Below are 25,540 nucleotides of genomic sequence, written 5' to 3'. Positions count from 1 at the left end.
CTTCATTTTATTTTCTTCACTAGTCATTGTCTCCTTTGGAGCAGTTTCCTTATTATGGTCTGTCATGTAAATATTGTTTGGACCATTTTTAGTGTACATCGTACCATAAAACTCTAATTATTTATTTTGACAGCTGTTATGATAGTTATTAATATGCACTTTAAAGCCAAGAGATCTCCTGCCTGTTTTGTCAGTCTGTGGTTTGGTGGTGCTTGCTGAAAATTATATGATATTCATTCAGCATAAAAAAAAATAAAAATTCCTCTGCTCAAGATCATTTGTCAGTACTAGCTCCACAGAAGTCTTTTGATGTCCAGAGTTTCTCATAATTGTCTATTAAAGAGTTTCTTGCATCAGCATCACAGAAAACACATGCAAATAAAAAGGAGCATTGTTTAGAGTGGATATGCCAGGTCCTTTAATCTGAGTTCTGCACTCAGAAACAGCAGAGTAACCTATGGAATTAGAAAGGGGAATGTGTTTTAAGGCCAAAGTAGATGAAGTAGGAGTGTGTCTGCCTGAGGAGTAGGTGGTACTGGACTTGTATTTCCCAAATATCATCATCCATTTTACAGCCAAACAACAATCAGTTCCCTTTATTTGCAGGCTTTGTGGTTTCCATCGTAAAGTCTTTGAATTATAATATGCCTTACAGTGTTGTGTAATGTTAATATGTTTTCCCTGGGCAAACACAATAGTGGTGCTTTAAACATGGTGCTTTAATAACTAGACATGGCTTTGTCTCTGTTAATGTGAAGTGAGTGACAGTCAGATTCGATCTGGAGGATGAAATAGGTAATGGTCCCAATTTCTAGGCTGTGTGGCTGCAAGGGATTTTTCTTTGGGTCAGCGCTAGTTTGATCCTGTGGACCTTAATGCCAGTTAGAGGTTTGAGCACTCCAGAAATATATCTTCTGTTTGGCATCTGAAATGAATCCAGGCTGTGTGCTTTGAGACCTCTCTGAACCAAACTGCAGTAACAAGGGACAGTTAGGACAGTTTAGAGATGGCCTTCAAAATGGTACTCAGTGGTAATGTAGGCACACCTTAATATACCAAACCCAGTTAGATGGCACTGCTTCTCACTGCTCAGCTTTGTGGTAGCACATAAAAAGAAGAATAAAGGGTCAGATAAATCAATTTATTATTTCTTTGGGAGGCTCCTTTTAAATTTTCCATAGCTGTGTGATACATTTTTATTAATAGGCCATAATGTATCTTTCATCATCATTCAGATATAATCAAGGAAGGCTGTTAAAGCATAGCAGTGATATTTCCACAATGTTGGCAAAAGTTAACCTATTTCCTGTAGTTACCAGGCAGTGGTTTCAGCACCATTTATACTCTGCAGTTGTCATGCAGTCTCTTATTGCCCATCTTTTCAGCTACTGTCCAGCTGTTGTTGGAGAGATGGTAAACACTGAGAGTGTGGTTATGCTAGTAAGTTGTTGGTATTCTGTGAAAATGCCTAACTGAATGTTTTGTTTGGAGGCTGCTACCCACCCTTTAGAGACAGAGCAGGGAGAGAAAGAGAGTGAGTCAGAGCACCTATTGGTTTGACTTTTTTTTTCGGAGAGAGCCTGCTTTTCTCCACTGACTGTGTAGGCAATCTCCAAATGTGGGCACCTAAGTCAAACAGAGTGACTCTCTGAGACAGTCTTTTTGTTTTGTGCATGTGTAGTATCTACCATGATGCCGGCCTACTATATCTTATCACTATGGAAAACCAAATCAGTAATTGTAGCTCATGCTGCTCAAGATCCTGGAAAGCTGAAAGGAGTTACAGGGAGTAGTGGGGGGACAACAGGTCTTGTGCAAAAGCTGAGCCTCCCTTGGCATTGTTCACAGGAGCTTTTTGGTTCCAACACACCAGATGTTTGATCTGGGATTTGGCTGTGCTGAAAAGCCACAACAAAACCAGATGTGTGCAGCCATAACCCCGGACCAAAATGTTTGTGTGTGATAGTAATGAACCAGGAGTTCCAAGAGTGTGTGTGGTTCTAGTCATGAATTATGTTGTCCATATATAAATACCCTCCACTTGAGGAAGGTGAATGAGTATGATGCTTCCAAGATTTGTCTATGAAACACCATGTTTGAAGTTGCATCTTACTTCCTCCTCAGGGAAGGCACATCATATTGCTAGTTTGGGAATTTTTGTTTTCCCCTAAATACACAAGCCCGTGAGTTAATCTAGATGGAGCCAAAGAGGAAACATAGTTAAAGCTCTTGCAGCAAAACTGCAGATACCTGTATCCTTATTTTGCCATTGCAGATTTGCATTTGCCATCAAAGTGCATGTTGTATCTCCTTGTCCACACAACTCCTCACATATGCATGGCAGTTTGAAAAAAAGTAGAATTGGTATATTGATTAAAACCAAGAAAACTTCTAGCATTTGTTAATGTATTTCCCCTGCCTTCCTATTTGGACTGACTCAGAAATTCTGGTCATAAGACAGTTAATAAGCTTTCCAAGTGATTGTGTTTTATGTACCCAACCATTCTTTGGTCTATCACTCTACCTAAAAATAGTCTCTGATTCTGATTGCTAGAACCCCTCTGATTGCTGCGGGAGTTATTGGTGGCCTCTTCATCATCGTCATTGTGGGCCTGACATTTGCTGTGTATGTTCGGCGCAAAAGCATTAAAAAGAAGAGAGCATTGAGAAGATTCCTGGAGACTGAGGTGAGTGTGCACTTCTTGCAGTATATTTGAAAAAATATGCAGTGCTATTCTGCTTTTATATTAAAGACATTTGGGTCTTCAATCCAGTTACCAGAGAGGTCTGTAGAAATCTTTTTGCTAACTTCTGAAGGACTGAACTGACAGAATGAATTAAGCTATTTCAAGATACTAGTTTTCTGTACATCCATAGATTCATGGCTTTTGAAGACCAAAAGAGATCTACATGATCGCAACATCATGTTCTGCCAGATTTTTGAACTCCCATCCTGATCTCAACTGAACTTCTATCCCAGTTCATCAGTACATTTAGCAGCTCTCATGTTTAGGTATTATGGGTTTTCATCCAGTGTACACTGAGGTCAGCTTCTAAGACTGAAATAAGTTCAGCAAGCTCTGATGCAAACTTAAGGTCATCAGGAATGCTTAAACACAGAGGTTGTCACTTACTGTTGTTCTCAGTGCCTGTATTGCCTTTGTGGTCCAGATTTTGTCAGAGTCTGTAGTCATGATCAGTAATAATGCTGTGTTTTATTAAGCCAAGATACTTCCCAGGGCTTAACCAAATGAGGTTCACAGTTCTACTGGGAAAAATATGTAGTGGAGCTATGGGACAGAGTGCTGTCCCCACTCCATCCTACACTTTGAAATGCCAGTAGTGGAGGGGGCAATCTAGGAAGTGTATTTAAACATACTTTATCTGTCAGCTACAGCAAAGGTGATTACTACCATCTCCTCTGTCCTATGCTTGAGACACTTTGCAATTAGGGTCCCCCTTGTAAGATAATAAAACTTGGGAATATTAGCTAGTGATTCTTTGACAATGCTGTTTTCCGTTCTGTTTCAAGGGTCCTGCTCCCACTCACCTTCACTGTAGAGTCCGGGAGCAAATGACACATGCATCCCCAATCTGTTTGCCTAAGTATCTTTATGCTTGGCTAAAATTTTTGTTGCTTCTTAAATACTGTTCAGTTTTATAGAAAGCTTAACAATACTCACTGCCTTCAGGTATGTAAATCTTGCCATTGTATCAGCCCCTACTTAAGCATAAACGATCTTCAGCAGGTAGTTTTCATTGGATTTGAAAAGTATTAGCTTTGAAGTCCAGCTCTCATTCTCCATTTGGTCAGATAGAAATTGTGGCTACAGCAGTTCCTGGAGCTCCAAGGTCTCCTACTGAACATGTGGGGAAGCTGTTGTCTTGGCTTAGATACTGAAGATTAAATCAGCTCATCCTGAAATAAACATACAAGTGACTACAGCTTCAACTAAAGTCTGTTTTTTAGCTGGAGGCTGTAACAAACCTATTCTTTCTGTAGATCATTCTCAGTAAAACTCTACAAGCATTTTTTTAGATGCCCACAACACTTTTCCCTGCCATACCTGTGCTGGTGGACTGTGGCACAGAAGCTGTTTTTACCCTTCCCATACTGAAAATACAGAAGTGTACCGCCAGTCTGTCTACTTTTCTTTTACAGTAAACCTTCTTTCTTTCACCATGTGAGTACTGGACATCTAAAGTGGGAAGGAGGAAACAGAAATCACTCTAAAAAAAGTACAGCTCACAAATTATTTCTGTGATCACCTGAATCAAAGTAGTCTGGTCAACTAATTAAGCAGTTCATGATGCTTAAAGAGCCATAGAAGTAGTTATCAAACTGCAGAGCATCATGAGTTTAGCCTTCTAAACAGACAACTTTGAAATACTGCAGTGATTTCAAACCGATTTGAGTAGGAGTAGCCAAGAATTATTTTCCACATCCTGTAAAGGAACAGGCTATTTTTCATTGTTCAGCATATTGTCCTTTTCATGTATTTTTAATTTATTTTTAAAGAAGCATTGTGGGTTGTTTTTTTTTCTGACGGAGACAGTATAACGTTGAGATCTGAGAGTGTTTTTAACTGAATGTGCTATAGTGGCTCATTTACAAAGTTTCTTGGGACATCTTGTGCAAATTGTTTAATTGTGCCTTTTTTGCAGTAAATTTATGGCTGTTATAAATTAGCTGTATGCTGTAAGATGTTTTCTCCTTAAAGCTGTCCTCCTGTGTGGTGTAACAGAAGTTCAGAAAAATAGTCCCTTCCCCAAAACAGAATAAGAACGTGATGAGCCATTAAGTCAGGGCTATTAAAAAGAAATATGGCCAACTTAAAAGGCACTAAAATGGGCAAAAATAGAATGTGGTGCACTGATAATAAATGCTGTATTTCTGTCATGTAGAAAATATTTATACTGCCTCCATTAGCAAAAGTCCTTGGGTGTGTTATTGTGACACTGATTCAATTTCCAGTTCATAATTCCATCATACAATTCCTGGTGGAAATTACTACATGTTGAGTGAGGATTTTCTTTATTGCATCTCTTGGCTTCTTATCGTTGCTCATCTGCCTTGAAGGTAAGAAATCCCTCCACAAGTTGTCAGGTTAATGGTCAGTAGACCCCACCACTGTCTTATTCCAGTATTTAGTGGGATTGGTTGTTTTCAGAATAAACTTCTGACGAGTTCTCACATTTTCAAATAAATAAGACTGTTGGATTTTCCTTCATAGCTTGTGGAACCCTTGACTCCAAGTGGCACGGCACCCAACCAAGCACAGCTTCGTATTCTGAAGGAAACTGAGCTGAAAAGAGTCAAGGTTCTTGGCTCTGGAGCCTTTGGAACTGTATACAAGGTAAGAGTCTTCAGTACACAGCAGTGAGTTCCCTCATTTAACTTCTGAACAGTCAAGTTCTGCATTGCAGCAAAGCATACCATACCGTGGGCGGGTTCATGAGTCCTACATGTCTGGGAAACTCATAGGATAGTGGAATTGTGTGGGAGGAGCACATCTCCAGGCTCAAATGTTAACTTCAGTTTTAATCAGACATGCAGGTGGTATTTCGTGGTGAGGAAAGGAGTGTCAGCCACAAGTATCCTTGCATGAAAAGAGGACTATGCAAGCTGGGCTGTCTTGATATATTTTAATATATATCAAAGTATCAAAGTTTGTCATTCTGTTCCTACATAATGGCTTTGCAGTACACTATTGGAAGGCTAGCTAAACTTTGTCTCTTATTTTGCAAGTGTCACATGGGTCTTGTAATAGTAATCATACCTCGTAAAACAATATTGTCATTAGCTAAACCATAATACTTTTTGTTTCTTCCATCTAAATAGAAAAAATTAATTATGTCAATGCACCCTTTAACAACCGGGACGTAGGAGCAGAGCCCACAAGGGAAAAAATACTTCAGTTAAAGATTTTTTATTTTTTTTTTTATGATCTGTTGGTCATGTCTGAATCTCAAAGGCATGAAGTAGGGCTTAATGAGCAAGTCAAACCGATCAACCAACCCTTTGGGAGCAATGCAAACCTGCCAAATCGAGGTAGTATGTCAGAGCAGTGGAGGAGGACAGATACTGCATCTGTCTTCAAACTGGGAAGGAAATGGAGGAAGTACAGACCAGCTCACTACAGCTACGGGGTCATGGGAATGCAGTTTTGCATAATCAGTTTGAATATATTTAGGCAATAATAAATTTATAGAGATGGGGACCATGAGGTTGCCAAGGACGCAGCAATACTCAAGAAGGATGAAAAAGTAGCCCAAGAGACAAACAGTTTGTGAATTTTAAATTTAAAGTTTACTTTTTAGCCATCTCAGCTTTTAATTCTCATATATCAATTAGGAAGTAGTTTAGTGGAATTTTTATTGTTTTATAACTTTGTATTCTCAGTTCTGAGGTTCATAACTGAACTACATAACGTGACAAAATGCTTCAAAAAGAACTATAACTCTGAATGAAGTTTTTATGATTGTTGTCTTACGTCACTTTTTTTAAAAATCTTTCTAGGGCATTTGGGTCCCCGAGGGAGAAACTGTAAAGATTCCTGTGGCCATTAAAATCCTTAATGAAACCACTGGTCCGAAAGCCAATGTGGAGTTTATGGATGTAAGTAAGAGATGATCAGCATCTCTGAGTCTTGGTGGGGTGGGGGCCGTCTTTCTGTAGTCCACAGAGATTGCAGAGAGGAATTTCTGCCAGTTTTCTTTCCTTATATTTAAATAGTGGAAGGAGGCTTGTACACAGGACTGAAATTGTGCTGATGTTCAGCAAGTGCTACAATACCATGTCCCTAGAAAAGTTCAGCTGCTGACATTTTTTGTGTAGGCCATTTCCTTCCTTCCCTTAGCCTGTGACAAGCTGTCTCAGTGTTAATGCATATCTGTAGCATTCTTTATTGCAGCAATGTTCAAACAAACAAACAAAACCAACCAACCAAAAAAAAAAAACAAACAAGGTTACACCTCAGCTGCGAGTAGGTCAGTGCAGCTTCTGTGGAGCTGTAGAGCTAGGCAGATCTGTATGAGGCAATGCTCTGCCCTGTTTAGTTTACTGCATGTAGATGATTCCATTCCAGAACCATAAGTTACCTGCACTGTCAGTGCCATGGTAATGAAGGGCTGGCTTTTTCACTGTGGAGATATCATGGACCCGAAGAGGCCTGGAGTTTTCTTATTAAATGGTCTTCCCAACAGTGGAAGGCTGAAACTCCTCTGTCTCATGTGTGAGACAATCTTTCCATGGCAGAGAAGCTAGAGACAAGTTCAGAAGTAGTTGCAGGGGAGCATCTTACCATGTATGCAGGTCTCCACTGGTGTGGAACTCACAGGATCAGAAATTCAGCCTCAGCTCTCTTCTGCTGCAGTGTTCCTGAGAACTAAGCACTGAGAGTCTGGGAGCTGTCAGCAGCATCAAAGCATAACAGGGAGGGGAAAGAAAATTCAAGTACACTGGATTTTTAAAACCTTTTTGCTTTACTGATCTGAAATACTGTTAATAAGAGGTCAAGATCACAATTTTCATGAATGTTCTATGTTCACAGAGACTATGCACTCAAGTTTTTAGCTCCATGTCAAGGTCAAGCCTTGTTGACACTGTGAATGTGTATGTCCTATTCTGTGACAATTTTTTGACAAATCATAGAAATTTACACTTTTTTGTAAATCCCTCCTGTGAACTTGAAAATTACATAGGACTTTTAAGCCCTGAAGATCTGTTCAGTGTATAGGCTTAATTTGGTTATCATTAATGACACTGTAAACCACAAGGAGAACATACTCCCATCACATAGTCTATTCTTCCATCTAGATATTAATAGAGATGTACGTTTATTTAGCTGCTTCAGAGAAATTATCATGCATGAGTTCTTAGGCAATTGAACAATGGCTGTATAGGTGAAGGGATTTCCTGTGCTGTTTACAGAGCACCGCACATTTATGTTGATGATATTCAATAGTCGGTGTGCACAAATAAAAAGAAAAATGGCCATTTTGGCCCTGTTGAAAAGGAATGAATTGCACTAAAGAGATAAAGATATTAGAAGCTTGTTTAATGGACGAAATAATGATCAAGAGTATTGTTAATGGTAGAGCTCCAGAAAGAGGAGAGCTGGTATCCAACACCCTTTTGAAGTTAAGATGCAGGGAGTACAAGGACACTGAATGCAGCCTGCACTCCATGTCTGATGTTAATTCCAGCTTCAAGATGAGAGAATTATTATCAGTGTATGAAAGTCAGTGGAACTGAGCAACTTGCACCAGCTGAGGATCTGACCCTTTACCTAAGAGGGAAATAATAGTAATATGTCCTTCTTTGGTATTGATTAACCTCAAAACGCTTTACAAAGAAAATGTAAAGTCCTTGTTAAAAGACAAGTTACTTGTCTGAGGTTTCATAGCTCAGCTTGATCAGCTGACTTAATTCATTGGACCATGTTTCACTCCAGTGTATGCATCATAACATCTGATAAATGGCTCAGAAGTTATAAGGGTTTTTGGAATCTGTAGAGATTTTAACTATTTAAGGTATAGCCACACTACGAAAGGTTTCGCTTTAAAATAACAGTTTCTTATGAGTCTCCTACCCAGTGGTAAAAAGGTGAGAGAAAAGTGAAGGTAATTTTTAGTCCTAGAGGTTAGTAATAACCTAAAGGTTATTTTTAATCACAATAAAAAAGAATTGGACTTCATCATTAGTAAGGAGGAATAAGATGTTTTGTATCAATACTGCATTTGATATGTGTGCAGCGGTCTGTAACATCCTTTGCTGTACTGCACTGAAGAAGATTATTATTTAATTTCATTCTTCTGAAATAATTGCTCATGCCAGTCGTACAGTTGTTCCTGCCATCCTCACCTCCTAACCCAGTCATTTATTTCCGGAAACAAGACGCATTTTTTTAAGAGGATGACCTAGACATTGTTTATGGTTTTAATGTGACCACTCACTCTTCTCTGTCCCAGAAACGATATAGCTTTCAACTTTTTAAAATTTTAAGCTATTATGAGGAGATAGTTTAAATATCTTTCATTGAAGAGTAAGTTGTCATAGAAAAATGTGTTTTACTCATTCACACAACAAGGCTTTGGTCAGTATAACTATCCTGATAAAACTTAATACTTTTTACTGGCGTTATTTTATTAGGAAAATTAAAGTATACATATGAAAGCAAAATGCATCAGTTGTGATTTCAGCAAAAAGAGTATTATGAATAGTCATTGGTTAAAAGCAGTTGTATCAGCTTTTCTTTAAAGGTATATAGGTGGCTAAGCGCAATTACAAACACAGTAGGGATTAAGTCTTTCTTAAGTAAGTGTCTGACATGTTGGATATGAAAGGGAAGAGGAGGGAGGTGTCATATGAGTCACACCCTTGACTAATTTTTTTGTACTTGTCAAGTATAGGTGTGCTTTTGTCAGTAATTCCTTTTTACTCAATAGTGTGTGTCCTTGTACTTGCAAGTAAAACAGCATTCCTTTTAGAGAGGCTCTGGAAAATAAAGCCTCTGTAAACAGCAGTTTGTGTACAGAGAGGGTACCTGGGACACTTCAGTGTCTACAGAAATAGCTGGTATAGATGTTAGTGGCATGGCCCATAGGCTCTGGTTAAAACTTCTAAAGTTGGTAGAATGTAAGTCTAAAAGTGCTCTTCAAGTTCCTTAAATTCTGCTAAATGTTATGCTAAAAAACTCAAGAACAACAATTTGGCTACTGGGCTGTCATTTCGGCACCTTGAACACCCACTAATGGATCTGTAATGACTATAATGATATAATGCATGATGTTAGCACCTGCTATGGCCAAACACCTTCCACCCTCCTCCCATCAGGAGATGATGAATTGACCATCATCAAAAAGTGCATCCCCTATTTAGAACTTTTCTTCAGGGAGTTGTAACAGCATCTGTTTTCTCTGCTTTCTCCACACATTCCCAGCTAGCTCTTTTTCTTGTACTGTGCTCCCTGCTTTCTTACGTAGTTTTTATCACTTCAGTAGTCCGTGTCTGTTACAATAGTGCACGCTGAAGTCTGCTAAGTAACCCATACCGCCTTCTTGAGGGCAGAAGCAGAATGTACATGTGGACTTCTGTGGATTTGTTTTCATCCTTCAGAGGTGGTTGTTATTGTTTTGTAACATGCAGGTTTACCTTTTTTCCACCTATTTCTGAAATACGTATTATCTCTGGAATAATTTCACAGTCTAAACAATGTCTCTTCAGGTGTTGAAGCAGTTGGCTGTTTAAGTTGTGGGGCATAGTTTCTCCTCCCTGCTTGGCTGGTCACACTTCATCGTCCCCAGAAGGGTGCTGGAATCTGAATTCCAAGTGCAGGTGTTCTTGCTACTGGTCTGCCTGCAAGCATGTCTGGGAGGGGAGCCACCAGTGGACACAAGGGTATCAGGAGGGAAGGATATCCTGCTCCTCACCCTAAGGCTGCTAACAGAACATATGAGGGTCCTGAGTTTTAAGGAGGGAAGAGAGGCTTGTTGTGAGGAAAAAAGGCAATATGCAGCCAAGAGGCTACTTGATAGTAGAACAGGGACTTATAATTTCACTTGTGAAAACAATTCCCCTCCTCAGCCTCAAATTATTTGAATGTTATGATTGTCTGATAAGTCAAGTAGCCATTGGCCTTATCAGGTGGTTTAACATCAAACCAGATGCTTGACAGATAATGTAATACATTCCAAAGTCATGCTGCAGTTGGAAAGCACAGCAAACTGCCTTTGAGGCTAAAAAAAAGTCTTTAACGTGTCATGGGGAAACAGACAATTGATGAGGGCCTTTCCTGTCTAGCCCGCCAAGTGTGGTATTTCCAGGAAGTAATCCTGCGAGCTGTTATTCTGTCCAGGGTTTTGATACACTTACAAGTTTAATCTATCCTCTCTGAACTTAAATGCTCCATTATCTGTTAGAAAATAATTAGAGGCTGCAAGCACAAGTCTGCATACACAGAGTTCCTTGGGAGTCCCTGAGCTCATTGAGATGAAGACAGTTTGACTGATGGTGGTCAGCTGATATTGGGCCAGAAGCTAATAATAGAAGGCAGCACTGCTTAGCTAGGTGAGAAAGTTAACTTGGGAAAAATTAAACTGAAGGGTTTGGGATTTATGGTTGGAAATAAATTGCCCATTCTCATTTGTTTCCTGGTAAGAGAGCTTCAGAGGCAGTTGCTTTCTTTTATGGTTTTATAATTAAGATCTAGGGGGCTTCTTGACTTCGCCTGGACTTAGTACAGTTCCCTGCTGTCTCTGGGAGCAGTGTTCAGTGTGCAGGAGAGCGTTTGTCAAGTGAAGTGTAAAGGTAATAAGTGACAATGACCTCCACCAGGCATGCAGCAAACAAATTAAAGCTGCATATAGGGGGCTGATACCCACATCTTTTATTTATGTCTGGCCTAATTAACTAAATTAATAAAGCAGTCGTCTTGTACTGCAAAAAGAAACAGCTTTTGTAAGCCTGTAAGCTGTCTTTATTCTAAGACAAGTCCTCAAGATGTGACAAACTTACCTTTGGGTCAGAGGTTTAAAGAGGAAAAAAAGCATGTAGCGGACTAGCAAAAGAGAATTTTGTCTCCTGTTCAGCTGAAAACCTGCAGAGATGCGGATAGGTCTAGACGCTGTCTTTATTTCTTCAGATATGTCTAGACGCCACTGTAGAAAGTAGACTGGAGATACAGCTAGCTCCAGCTAGCTAAGTGGGGAAGGTGAGAGAAGACTTACCTTTTCTTGGTTTCCACCATTGGCATTAGACATAGAAAGGTTCTAAGCTGAAATTTTTGGGTTTCTTCCCTGGTCCATGGTGGCTTTCATAGAGCCCTTGGGGATTCCTGTGACACACTCTATGATGTTCAGTTTCTCAGTTGACACAGATACATTTACACTGAGTCTTCTTGTAAAATCCTGCCTTATATGACCATGTAGACGACTGGAGAAATATTTTTTGTCTGTCCCTTGAATTATTTTTCATTCCTTGTATACATCTTATGCTACCTAGCCAAGTGTTTGGCCCAGGTCTTCAACAGTTCCTCTAGATGCTTCTGAAAGTCTGAAAAGACACTAACAGTAGTTGGATAGTACATCCAGGCACCCCGCAGTCATCCACAGAGTGCATGGCTGCTTGGGAAGTACAACTGAGTTAATCTTAAACCTCAGATTAAAGGGAAGCTTTATGATTAAATTAAATCCTTTATGGCAGCAGTGAGACCTTTTTCCTTATGTTTGTCTGCTGCCATTTATGTAAACATCCTCCTTTCCAACTGGCATAAGGGGTCAGGGAGAATAGCTGATAATGAACAGTAGTATTGCTGCACTGCCTGGCAGTGTGCTTCAGCTGCAATTCAAACAGATTTTCACTCCATCATGTTAAGTTGTTGGGGGTGGGGGGCAAGGGGTGACCTAACTCATCTGACTGTAGACTCCTTTTTGTGCGCTCTTCCTCCCACTTACACACACTGTAAGTGTAGCCACTTGGGAGGGGGAACTGTTTGCCTGTCAGTTCCAGGCACAGAAGCTCACTGTGATTGCAGTTACAATTTCCAACTTGTCCAGAGGTGCCAGAAATCAAGCTGTCCTTGAGAACTCTGCATACCATGCACAAGCCCCGAGAGTGATCAGCCTCTAGAAGCTGGAAATCAGATCATTACTGAAGGTTAACTGCTTTTAGTCATCTGAAGGTTAACTGTTGCAAAGCCACATTTCTGTTATTTCCATCTTAAGTAATAATTTTCTCTTTGAATGTTTACTTACTCCAGTATTTTTTCTCTTCCGTAACATGTGAGGGTAAGATGTGTGTGTATATGGGGGGGCGGGGTACTTAATTTTCCATATGCAAAAGCATGTGGCTGTATGGAGAAAGTATGTACAGAGAAAGGATGAAGCAGAAGCACAGGCAGACCAGGCAGGCTGTTTGGAATCAGTTCTGCTGGCGTAACATTCTAACTGGAAAATACACTGGGGGAAGGAGTTTGCCTGCTACTGGTACTGGGGGAAATCTGAGCCCTGTTGAAATCAGTGGGAGCTGTGAACTTGCCGGTGAATTCAGCAGGGCCAGGATATCACCTCTGGAGTCATCCTTCCAAGAAGTATGCCACAGGTTTACGAGAGGATGACACGCTTTAGAGAGTGACTGACATTGCGAGTTATTCCTAAATGAGTTAGGAAGTAGATTCAGAAGCTTTTTGTTGATGGCAATGACAGAACTCTGTATTTAAAATTTGTATTGCATTATGAGTCGGAAACGCTCCATAAGGTTGAGTAGATCCGTGGGTGGGGAGAAGATCAGGAAGGAAAGCTAGTTTATTCACTTGGAAACATAATTGTGGATTAATTGAAACTATTAAAAACTCTAATCAAATTCTAGAAGTAGTTTTGGCTGTAAAGAGTGTGTGTGTGAAGGAAACACTTTGAACTGATATCTTGTGTTGTGATTTCTTTTAAAGATATGAGGTACACCAATGACATGGTTGATACTTGTTGCCTTGGAGTGTGTCTTTGAGCTTGGTTACTGAAACATGAACTCAGTTATTTGCTTAGCTGTATGTGTTGTTGTTATGAAGGTCAGGATCCCATAGTTGCCACTGTTTTATTGGGACACAGTAGGAGAGAGTATTTTTTAAAAAGTGTTTGGAAATTGAACAGGCAAAGAATGGGAATATTAAATAAAATGTAAAAGGCAGAGAAGTGGTGCTATGAGTATCAAAAGTGGTACACAGTAGTTTAATTAGGAGGCTTAATCAGTAGCTCTTGGGATTTGTATTTCCATGATGAGTTTTCTGTTCCTTACAGTACCGTAGGTCTCTAGTTCTTGGCATTGCACTGTATGTTGCTGTCCTTTGGTCTGGGCCTGAGCCAGAATGCTCTCCTCCAGCTTCATGTTTTCCCAGGACTTTAAGTACTTTGTATCTGGATGTGATTTTTAGGAGAGCAATCTTATGCACTTCAGTAAAAATTTCTACTGGATCGTGTAAGGCCATAAATTTTGGGTCTCACCTCCCAGCATGATAGTGCCTGCAGGTGCTAGTCTTTTCATCCACACAGCCAGTGGATGGTGTGATTTAAGGCAGAGGGGAAGATGTTACCTGTGTAGGAACAGATCTTGCTGGAGTGGTGGGCTTATAGCTAATAGACTTGTAATTACTCACACGAGAAACGGCCTTCCTTAAACATCAGCAAAGTGACTAGGAACACTGGAATTCTTTGCAGGGTCTTTCTGATATTCACATGCAAAGTGCAGAAGTAAAACTGGCAAAACTTGGTAAAATGGAAGATAAGATTATTGAGTAATGCTTGATATGTTGTGAGAAGAAGCTGACACAGATATCTGCTTTTAAAGCAGACTTAGGCACTGAGAACTGGACAACTAGTGCTGGCTTACCTCTGAAAAATACTGGAAGCCTCTATTTAAGAAACATGTATTGCTTTGCATTTTCTCTTTGAGCCTCCAGCTCACGTTAGCAATATAAAATAGACACATTTTAATGTTTAAGTTCCTAAAGGGCAATGCATATGCCAGAATGTTGCCACACTGATAAAAAAAATGCAGGTTTTTATGGGACCTCTGTTAAGAAGAAAAGGGGTACTGTTTCCACAGGCTTAACTGTAATGCATCCCAAACAAGCCATCACTAGGTCAAGGTTAACAGTGAATCTAATGAGGTTTAAGGGAAAGGCTAAAAAAGAAATGTCTTGGTATTTAAGTTAGAGGAGCTGGCTGTAAAGCTCTATATATGTGCTGGCTAATCGTTTTTGAAGTAGACTTGTCTGTGATTTAGTTCAGTGCCAGATGGGTAGGCTATTACATATCAGATTTTTCATGAAAGCAGGCTGATGGGGCTGTGTGTGAGCTCCAGCATGTGCTGCAACTCACGGATCAGTGACAATACAGAAAGTGAGCAAGGGCAAAGGGCGCTGGAGGATCAATGCATTATATTTGTCATACTTGTTTTTGTACTGCCAAAGTGCCAAGTCAACTTAAAGTTAAGGGACAACAAGTTTTTTTGTGTTGTTTTGAGGGGAAAAAAATCCAAGACCATTTTATACATACAAATACTCACACTGTGTCCATTTTTAATAGAAATTTAACGGTACAGAAGCACAGGCTTTTAGGAGCTGAACTTAAGTATCACAGTTGAAATATATTTTATCTTGGAGTCTTCTAAGAAACTGTAGTTTGGAATACTTCTACCTTAGTGCTTCGTTGCAGATAACTCTTCAAAAATTAAGTGTATTCTATGTCTTAGTGCTGATCTAGACACCTCTGATACATCAGCAACTGTCACAGGCTTATGAAAATTATGCAATTAATAATTTGTATTCATATTCTACATATTATCTACAAGTGATAGTCTATTGTCCCTATTGCTGCTTGTCACATAGTTGTAATGGGAGAAATAAGTCGGGAAATCTGGTACATGACTGGCTTGCTGATAATCTTTGTAATATTCTGCCAATACCTTTTAGACTTCAGTGCAATAACTAGGATAAACAGATATAGAGCTCGGGTCACAATGTGGCTGGCAGTCCACGGAGCAGTAATCGCTGGTTTGAAATGCTTGGTCCTTCAATACTGAAACTGTAGTTCCAAAAATAAACGAGATTTTGCAGAGCAATATTTTCCATATTAACTTTGGTGTTGCTTCTCATTGTAATATACTGCGTCTCAGGGACCTATTAAGATTAGAAAACCTTTATGCTGTGAAAACATGGTGAGCTCGTCCCTGCCCTGAAAGGCTTTCAATCAGAAGAGACACAAAGATAAAGGATAGGGGAATTAATATTATTATTATTATTATACCCATTTACAGATGGGACTCTGTTAATTACAGCACAGATCTCATAACCTCTAAGCAAATTATTTAATTTGTTAAATTAATTTTTCTTTTTAATTATGTTCTGATTTTAAATCAGCTTGGAATGTTTACTTAGACAAGCAGTTACTATATGAGGTTTGTTTTCAGACAAAACTGTTTTATCTAATTACCCATTGAGAACGTGTCTAAAATACTATTTTCAAAATATCTTGTTATCAGTCAGTGCTTGCCCCCAAGTCAGGTATTTTAAAGAAGTTGGATGACATTTGATATAAGGCAAATTGTGTATTAGCAACAGAAGAGAGAGAATAGGTATTCCTACCTCTTAGTTACTTATAAGATGACTGCAATTGTATCTGGAAGGTTTCTGCTTTATGTAGAATATCAGGTTTTTAATTGCGTAGACAAATATGCATAGTACAAAATACAATTAAATAGATTTCAGATAGACCAGGGCCTGTTCTTATCCTAATGCTTTACATGACAACTGATACAAAAATGTTTAAGAAAATACAGTAATGTAGATTTTTGAGCTATGATGACAAATTGCAGCTGTGTTGCATTTGCTCAATACTAGATTCAAAGGCATTCATCGATTGACTTGCATAGGTAAATCCTGTGATATGGAGCAGTATTGACGCAAAGGAAGGGAACGGCTGAGGTACAGTCAAATAACAGTTTATCTGATGGAAATGTAAGACCTCAATAAAGTAGAGGCACCTGGAGCAAGGACTACCTATGGGCAGTTCCCCAGGCTTCAATTTACTGGGTGGAGGTCATATCAGTGGATAGCCAACTCCCAGACTGAATCCATTTGGAAACATTCTGCGGTGTTTAGGATGTTTTTGCTGGCTTGGCAGTGCCCTTTGGTGAAGTTCTGTGGGATGATCTGTACATGCATATAAAAGCAGAATTTAGCTCTTTGTATGTTTTCTGAAGCCAAGCAAAAAGTGTTTGTGGTTTTTTGTTTTCATTTTTAATGAAGTATTGTTGGTTTAAGTTGGTGGCGAGAGTCACCTGCTAAAAATACAAGTCCTCTGAGAAGTTATTTTAGTAATAGAAGTGTTTGGAGGAGGTTTGGAAAGAAATTATGTTTGAAATGGGGGAAGAAAATTAGTTTCCTTGGCGAAATGTTTTCTTGGCAAAATAATTTAAAAATATTTTTTGGTAAAATATATTAACTTGTTCAACTAAAAGGAAGAGTTTCTGCTGCAGCTTTTCAGTGGGAGATAAATTCCAGTGCATTCCTCAGCTAGAAGATATTTTAGAAATATGTTAGTGATTGAAAAAACTGTTTCATCATTTTCTGAAAGAACTCTGGTGGATTTCTGTTTTGAAGTCACTGGTTTCAAGAGTCAGACTATGTTTATTAGACATTGTCAGATCCAAATTGGAATATTAAACATTTTTCCCATGTGGTTAAGTTGTGGACAGCAGGGAGGAGAGGGAGGACTGGGAAATTTTTTATTTAGCTGAGTAAAGGATGGGAAACATTTTTCAGTGCTAGGTCTTTTCTGAGGATCTCAATGCTGTACCCCGTCTGATTTTAAGCAGAGTGGGGAGATGCTTCTGGTCCCTCTGTGACTAATCTCTTCTATCAGGTGAGAGCACAATTTACGTTCTTGACAATGCTGTCATTCAGATGAGAGCACAGATCTGAGTGAAACTCTAGGCTACCAAAGGTTATTGATGTCAATGTGTATGCAACAGCTTGGCAAGCTCTCAAAGTGTCCTAGAGCTCCAGGAAGTGTCTTAAACCACGTTGTGTCACCATATAAATGTTTCTAGCTCAACTAAAACTTGCAGATCAGCCCTCTGGTCTTCATTTGAGCTCGTGCTGAAAAAGTGAGTGGCACTTACTGCTCCATGTGGACATAAAAAGTGTCACAAAGAGAGAGCATTTTCTTATCATGCAATATCCTTATGGAGCCGAGTCCTAAAAGATGCATTAGTGTACTTGAGATGCCTGTCTCACTCCCCTGACTGTATAAATGAGACAAAATTCCTGGTCACTTTCAAATTCATATTGGTCTACCCATAGCTGGTGACTGATACCTGTTTTCTTCTTTTGTACATAGTCACAGCACAATCTAAACATGCCAACTTTACTTCCAAAACCTCCTCTCAGGGAACATGCCTGCAAGGTGACGTGCAGCAGCATGCTGTGGCTTTGGCATTTCACTGGCACAGAAGTCTGCTGAGGATGAACAAAGAACTGGCGCCTTGGTGCTGTTTTGAGCTTCACAGTGTGCCTCTTAGAGGCACAGCGTATTCTTTGATCCTAGCAAGGTGTCATGCCATGGTAGGGTAGGTCTTTAAAAACAACTTTTTTAAAATGCAATAATGTAAATGCATGAAACAAGGAATAATCAGGATGGATTAATTTTATGTAACTCTACTCCTGTTTTATAAAAGTCATCCCAAACAGGTAATTTCTGTTGGTTAGAAAGGCTGATGGTGTAACAGCTATGGATACCTTGTCACGCTTTTTATTAAATGTCAACCCCTTGACTACTGAGCTTCACAATAAGATGCAAAATAGGTGCTGGCTGTCAAAATTCGCTGTGAATGGGGTTACCGCTGCATATTCAGGGTGGAAATTGACTGTGCTTCAGATCTGAAAGCAAGCTTGCTCTTTGTATGGCATGTCCCTAAAGCTGCTGTGAATGTGTCTCTGGCACTAACTTTAGCACAGTGGTCATGCCTTGGAGTTCCAGGTTTTCTAATTTTGCTTCCTTTGCCTCAAGTTTCCCTGGCAGTGTCACTTAGAAAACGAGCCTTTTTCACTTTCTTTCCTAGACAGCTGCAAGGTATGGCTGGCTGTTGAAAAGCAGATTTACCCTAGTCAGCCTTGTTTCAGTTTGCTGTAGGAAATGCCAAGAAAAGAGGTTTGGAGTTTGACTTATGGAGTCATTTTAGCTGAATAGACCTTTAGAAATTCTGGATCTGTGATACCATGCCATCGTGCTAATGTAGTTAAATGTTCTTGGGATTGTGCTAATTCACAAAAGAGAATGAAAGTATAACATAAATTATTCTTTTGCCCTATTAATACCACTCTCAAATTACTGATTACTTATAAAATAAGCATTTCCTCCTGCAGTACTGCAGGTTTAAGTGGTGTTTGCCCATAACTTTGTTCTTGGCTTCTATACTTAAGTGAGATCTTGTCTTTATGAGAGGGTTTACAGAGCCACAAATACAAACTAATACAGTTGTCTTGATAGATTTGACTGAAGCTTTTGTATTGGTACCAGGCAGTTGGCAGTTCATTTATGCAGGTTTGTTCTTGGAGTAGTTTGGCTCTCCCTGACAGAAGTCTAGACCTGAATAAGGCCACGCACTGAAGATCAGACATAGTATTTGATGTGGGGGTTATTGCAGATGTCAAGATTTTATCAACATGAAAAAAGTTTTATTATTGTTATATTGTGTTATACATATGTGTGTGTGTATTACTGTGACAATAGGACATGCTCAAATCTTATGAAAGTTTAGGGATGGATGTGAAATATTATGATTAGAGCATATGACAAGCTGCCAGTCTTAAGGTTTATAAGAACATCCATCTACACACTGCACACACACACACCCCCAAATGCTAGGGATGTGAGCTACCTTTGCTCTCCTTGGCATTGACTTCTTAAATTCTGGCCACTTTTCTGAGCTAGGTTACTGAACTGGGTGGATATCATCCCATGGATGGCCATGGAAGTGGGTGGAGGAGCCATCCCAGCTTGCAGCTATGTCCCCTCACAAGCTACTCTCTCACACACCCCCCACATCCAGCAGGACTGGGGAGAAATCAGGAGGAACACGAGAGTAAAATCCTTGGTCAAAATAAGGATAGGGAAATCACTCCCCAGTTACTATAACAGGCAAAACAGACTCAACTTGGGGAATTTAACTTAATTTATTGCCAGTTAACATAAATATTTAATAGCTGATTCAGTATTAGCAAACAAAAAAGAACCCTATATTAAAACATTTGTGTCAAAAGCCCACCTTTCCTCCGCTTTTCCCTGGCTCAACTCCAGTCAGCTCTCCTCCCAGCTGGGTGTAGCCTGCAGCAGTGTGGCCTGGCTGCAGCCAGCTGTATCTGCTTTGGGGCAGCCCCAGCCTCTTCCCACAGGGGCCTCCACTGCAGCACCCCAGCTACCGCAGCCCTGCCATTCGCACCCAGTGCTCCCAGTATTTCCCACTCTAGGGGTATCCTAAAGCTGGGCAACGTCTTCCCAGGAGCAGGGGCAAGGGCCACATCACTGTACACAGAGGATTTAGGCAGGTTCGAGGTTCTGCCATGGCAGGTGAAGCGCAGGGCAGAGCCCAACCTCGCAGCAGTTGGGAGAGGCAATGCAGTGCATAGAAGACAGGAGGTGTATGAATTTTGGTGGTGACAGTGATTTTCTTTCAAGCATTTTTTTAAGAGGTTTTTAATTTTCTCTTTGGGAGAAGAGTAGGTCAACAGGATGGCAAAAGAAAGAACGCAGAAAGTAGGGGAGAAAAGGGTGGAGGAAAAACTGTAGAAATTCAGGGGAAAATAGCAGTCAGAGTAATGTTGAAAGGAAGAAAGTGCTGTAACACAGGAAATGTGTGGCAGCTTTTGATGACTTCGTGGTTCACTGATGCCAGCTTGGTCAAAAAAAAAAATCATCTGATAGTGAACCAAACAGTCCATTGCAACCTTTTATATTTAAATATCATCATCCCTTTGCAGCACTTGAGTCCTGAGTGTGATGCTCTTAGGCAATTGAATACAGATGAGGGAAGCATGGAGATGAGTCTATTTTGAATTCTCAATTGTGAGAGATGAAATACCTGGGTTATGGGCAGAATGTATCTTTGATTAAAACAACTCTTAATGTTAATAGTACTCGATGAAATTAGGTTGCAATCTGATGCTATCCCTTTAAATTGATCCTGAAGGAGGAAGGAGCTTTGAGTGTATGATTACAAAGTCAAGCTTTTCAGTGGTACTAGAAAATTTCAAAGCAGTGCCCTAAGACTCTTCAGAAAGGAGTGAAAACTTGATAGATTTTTTCTCTATCACTCATTCTGGAGACCTTGTCATCACTCATCTTAAATCAAAAATCAAAGCAATAACTCCCTCCTCCTGAAAGGAGTCTGCAGCTAAGGCTGGAAATGTTTATAAGCTGGTCAGTGGTAAGGTCCGTTTACCCTCCAGTTTGAATAATGCTAAAGTGATTGCTTTTTTTAGACTACATTTAAAACTTCAAACATTTTTGCTAGTTGCATCAAAATAGTAAGAAACAAACCGCTTTTGACAGACTATTCTGTAATAATGATGCATGTCACAAACTGTAAATAAAACATTTGTCAGTGATACAATATTTTTACAGAGAGGTGTGCACACTGTTAAACTACTTACACCCGATCTGCAATGGGGTATGGCCAGTCTGAAACCCACTGTTACTTCTCGTGACAGCTTTCAATGGAAACATTTCTTGTTGCCGATTTCCTGAACTCTTGGCCGTTTATGCATAGAAGTGAGCTGAAAATGGGCTACGTTATGCTTTCTTATCACCAGAATCAATATTTTCAGGCAAGGTTCACAGAAAGGCTGGTGGGAGTTGTCCCGTGACTGGATGTTTGATGGAAAATCTTCACTTGTCGTGCGCTAGAGGTCTGTTCCTTTAGACTTGAGATTCTTCCTCAGCTGTCTAACACAGGCTCTGATGAATTGGGAGACTTAATTGGTACAAAGTCAGTGGGGAGAAGTAAGAAGCATATGGGGTGTGGCTTCTACAAAATGTATCTCCTACACTTTCAATCATTTAAGCATGCCCTTAATTCTAAGCACTTGAGCCCTGTTGGAGTCAGCATGGCTCCCTGTGCCCTGTTTGCAGGACAGGGATCACAGTCCTACTTTTTTTCAGGGAGTGGGTGGGTGTGTGGGGGGTCGGTTGGTTTGTTTTTTAATTTAGTTTATGTTGCTCCAAAATATATAATGAGCCAGATTTGCTTCTCTAAGTGCATGAATAGGACCTACTGCTTCTCTAAGGTGGTCACAGAATATTTGATCCAGCAGTCTGTAAGTATCACCTTTGAGAAGGAGAGCTTTCAAATCCCTGAATTATGCTAGTTTCAAGTAAGTGTTTGCAGGAAAGTGGGCCATCTCTCATGCATTTGAATCACATGGGTCAATCACACATATTTGAATTCAGTGTCAACAATGCAGGCTGTGCTTCTGCAGTGTTGAGTCAGTTGAGACTACATAGCCCTCTCTGCTGTGTGCAAGTGCTGTGACAAGCAGAGGATTCTCAGTAGGTATACCTGCTCTGAGAAGTGCAGCACATTTAAAGACACATACTGCTTCCAGAAAAGGCTGTGCACCTGTTTAGCAGTGGCCTGGCTGGAGACCAGATCTGCTCCTGGACAGTGGAGAGCACATTATTCTGGTGTTGTACCATGTCCTGCTCATCACCAGGCTGCAGCCTGGATACAGGATGAGACACTGACCTGGGGCCAGCTTCTCCCAGTGGCATTAGCTTGGTCAGAGCCGAATGAGCGGTACGTGCCTGATGCTGTTTCCATTGCATTTGTGCATGATAGGCCACAGTGTGTGGTGGTCCCTGCTGTGGAATTTTATTTTAGTTTCTTTTCCATTCTTAGTTTTTATCCTAGAAAGTGTTGGGTGTAGTGGCACACCTGGCAGCTGGGTTTCCAGAACTTTCTGAAGAAATAAGTTAATCGCACCATTTAATGGTGCAGCACACTTGTTCTCCAGTCTAAGTACACAGTGACGCCACTTACTACCCAGCAGAGCTCTGGTCAAGCTCCTCATTGGAAACTGAACTCAAAAAAGCTCAAATCTCTTATGTCCAAAAGAGATAAAGTCCAAACCCACCTGTTCAAAGCCTGTAGTCTCTTTAATCACAAAAGCCTGTCATGGCTCTGAGAAAACACATGTTAACAAGACTCATACTATTATCTTCTCTGTTTAGTCATATATAGCTTCCTTAACATGGCTTTCTAAAGCAAAACAAGCATGGGGCAAATTTCAAGGAGGTGGTGGTTAGTGCAAAACTCTAAGCTAACTTAGACTTCCTTAATAACAGGGCCTTCATTTAGACATCTCGTTATTTTTTGCTGTGCCAGACAAACTCACTGTTTCCCCAAAGAAAAAGCCATTGGTCTTTGAGTGTGCATATAGGATTTGGACATGAATGTGCACTGTTACACTTCTGTGCAACAACCACTGATGAAACTGTACCTACTATAAGTATTCATCTGCTTTACTCTTGGAGTATGGATGTGGATATAGAAAAAGATTATTTTTTATTTTAAAATACCTTTCTTCATTTGCTTAAGAGTCCTGCTTCTCCAGTGAGAAGTTGAGAGAACTTGTTGTACACAACTTAGGTGGTATCGCCATCTCAGGAGGGTACAGTGACAGAAACCTGTTTTGTCACAGGGTGCGGGATATGCTGCCAAACTCACATGAGCCACGATAAAGCGTGGTAGCTCAGTCCTGCAGTAGTAACCTCAGGGTTGAATCTGCCCTTGCAGCATTCAAGTGTTGTTCACTGTATTACGCAGCAGTAAAATTCATTCTAGAAGTTGTTGCCAAGTCCCAAATAAGACTTTTGCCTGAAAGTGCTCTGTTAAATGTGTCTGCTCCTAATGGCTATAAAACGGTTCCTGGAAAAACAGCTGTGGCGGTTTATGCTGTTACTGTCCTCCCTCTGTTTGCTACTGTCCTGCTGTGGGACTCTGATATCCTTTGTTGGTCTCTACAGCTGCATCTCTCGATTCATTTTCAGAAATGGATGAGACATTTCAACAGAAGCTTTCCAGAGAGTATCTGCCCAAGAGGTGAAAAATTGCAGCCCAAGGGTTGAAAGTATAGCAATGCTGTAAAGCAACCAAAACCAGCATCTTGCATAGGACGTACAGGGGAAATACAACAATGGGTATCATTGTCATATGTCTAAGTCAGCTATAACCTAAAAAAATTGTGAGACATAGCAGACAAACAAAAGGCATTGAAAATATGTTGGACTGTAATTGGATCTGCCCTGAAGCAGGCCAGACGTGTTCCAGACATGTTTGCCCTAGCCATTAGAAGCATTGTAAAAGTAATGTAAAAAGCAGTGTGTTCACTGTAGTATCTCTCCTGTTACCACAGCACACCTTGTGCTTTCAGAAAAATGCAGAGCACAGTATGAAGTCAGCTTTTAAGTACATTTATTTACTCAACAATGATTAGGAAAAACAGGTGGATTGTTCTTTTCTGGCTTCTTTTGTTTCAGGGCATTTTATGGCGAGAACAGTTAGAAGCAGAAGGTGTTTCAAACTTTGTCCCTGCTTACTGAGCTCTGTATCAGGTGGATGTGTTCATCTGGCTTAACTGGAGCAGTAACACCCTGGGCCAGCTGAATTGGGGCAGCAGATCTGTGATACTTCTCTGGAACAGGGAGCATGTTCTTCCTGCACTGGCTCTGAGGGATAGCACATGTAGGTGGAGCACTGGAAGGGGACATCGGCTACGTATAAGTGAGCTTCCTCCCAGTGCTCTGTGTGGTATGGCCATAGCAGTTCAGGAAGCTCATGTGTTAAAGAACAAGCCTTCAGAAGGAGTATCTTTTCCCCTCTGTCAGATATTTAAATCTGGTGTAAAGGATAATCAATACTGCTTCAAATGCTAGTTCTCTTGTTAGGTGAAGTCTTCAGCAACAAGAAGATGCAGTAATTAAGCACTGCCTTAGAAGGTGCTGGGATCCAAAAACGCAGTATAGGACTCTTAATGACTCAACCTGTTAACATGTTTCAGAGCCTCTGTAAGCAGCTGGGGGAAGGTCTCTTGACCAATTCTGATGTCCAGATTTCCTCTGGAGCATGGTTTTTCACTTGTCAGGGTGATGGCTTGCTGTCAGCTCTACCCAGTTCCAGGACCCCAGGAGTCTCAAGAGTTGCTGGTACGCCATCTCTAGCATCTCAGGAACAGTCTGGCCAGGGATACTTGACCATATACTGAACAGGTGTACTAATTAACAAGGACATGTGCTGGAAGGCAGTTGTATCCTGGACCACTCTGGGTGGAAAATAAATTTTCAACATGGACATAGGTATGGCATTATTTTACTGCTAGTGGCACATGAACTTGCTGAGTCCACTGGTTTAGAAACTAAATGGTCAGAGAGGCAAAACCACTGTCAAAGGATGCTCTTCAGGGACCATCATGCTGGCTAATATTTATGTTCAGTTGTAATTGTTAACAGTAACACATCAAAGTAGGAAAGGGGGAAGTTAAATACCATCATATAAGGTATGCTGTAGGTGTTACTCTGAGCACCCTTTCTTCTCACAGTCTTGAGAATTGTTTTTCCTTCCTTATCATGGAAGGCTGAAATGAAAATCCTACTTTAGTTGGATTTCGAGTTACTTTTCAGAAACACTGTTGGCTGAAAAGCAGATTCGTTGCCTGGTGTGCAGTGAGTCAATAATCACACACTCAGGAGAGACATTGCTAATTCATTTCAGGTTTGTACAAGCCTGGGTGCTTAGTGGTTTTCCACAAGTCAAGCACACCGAAGCCGGCTACCTCATTATATTTGTACAATAAGTCCATACATATTCTACCTATCTAATACATATTCATTCTAATCTACATAGGTTGCATAATGGCAGTAAGTCACTTCTCTTGGCTCCACTTCAGATTCTTCTGCGCATGCCTTCCTCTCTTCGGGGGTCTTGGTGGTC

At 40.3% G+C, this 25,540-nt stretch overlaps 1 protein-coding gene across 4 annotated transcripts in view; it reads left to right on the top strand.

Annotated features, from left to right (window-relative positions):
• Positions 1 to 25,540, top strand: part of ERBB4 (erb-b2 receptor tyrosine kinase 4) — a 651,514-nt gene that overhangs the window by 512,087 nt on the left and 113,887 nt on the right. For all 4 annotated transcript variants that reach the window (XM_064452102.1, XM_064452100.1, XM_064452103.1 and 1 more), the window contains exons 17-19: positions 2,555 to 2,687; positions 5,235 to 5,357; positions 6,521 to 6,619. In XM_064452102.1, the coding sequence (XP_064308172.1) occupies positions 2,555 to 2,687; positions 5,235 to 5,357; positions 6,521 to 6,619 (355 nt within the window). The remainder of the gene's footprint in view (positions 1 to 2,554; positions 2,688 to 5,234; positions 5,358 to 6,520; positions 6,620 to 25,540) is intronic.

This window comes from Phalacrocorax carbo, chromosome 5, assembly GCF_963921805.1.
Source record: "Phalacrocorax carbo chromosome 5, bPhaCar2.1, whole genome shotgun sequence".
NCBI classification, from domain to species: domain Eukaryota; kingdom Metazoa; phylum Chordata; class Aves; order Suliformes; family Phalacrocoracidae; genus Phalacrocorax; species Phalacrocorax carbo.
This window is presented reverse-complemented; position numbering and strand designations above follow the sequence as displayed.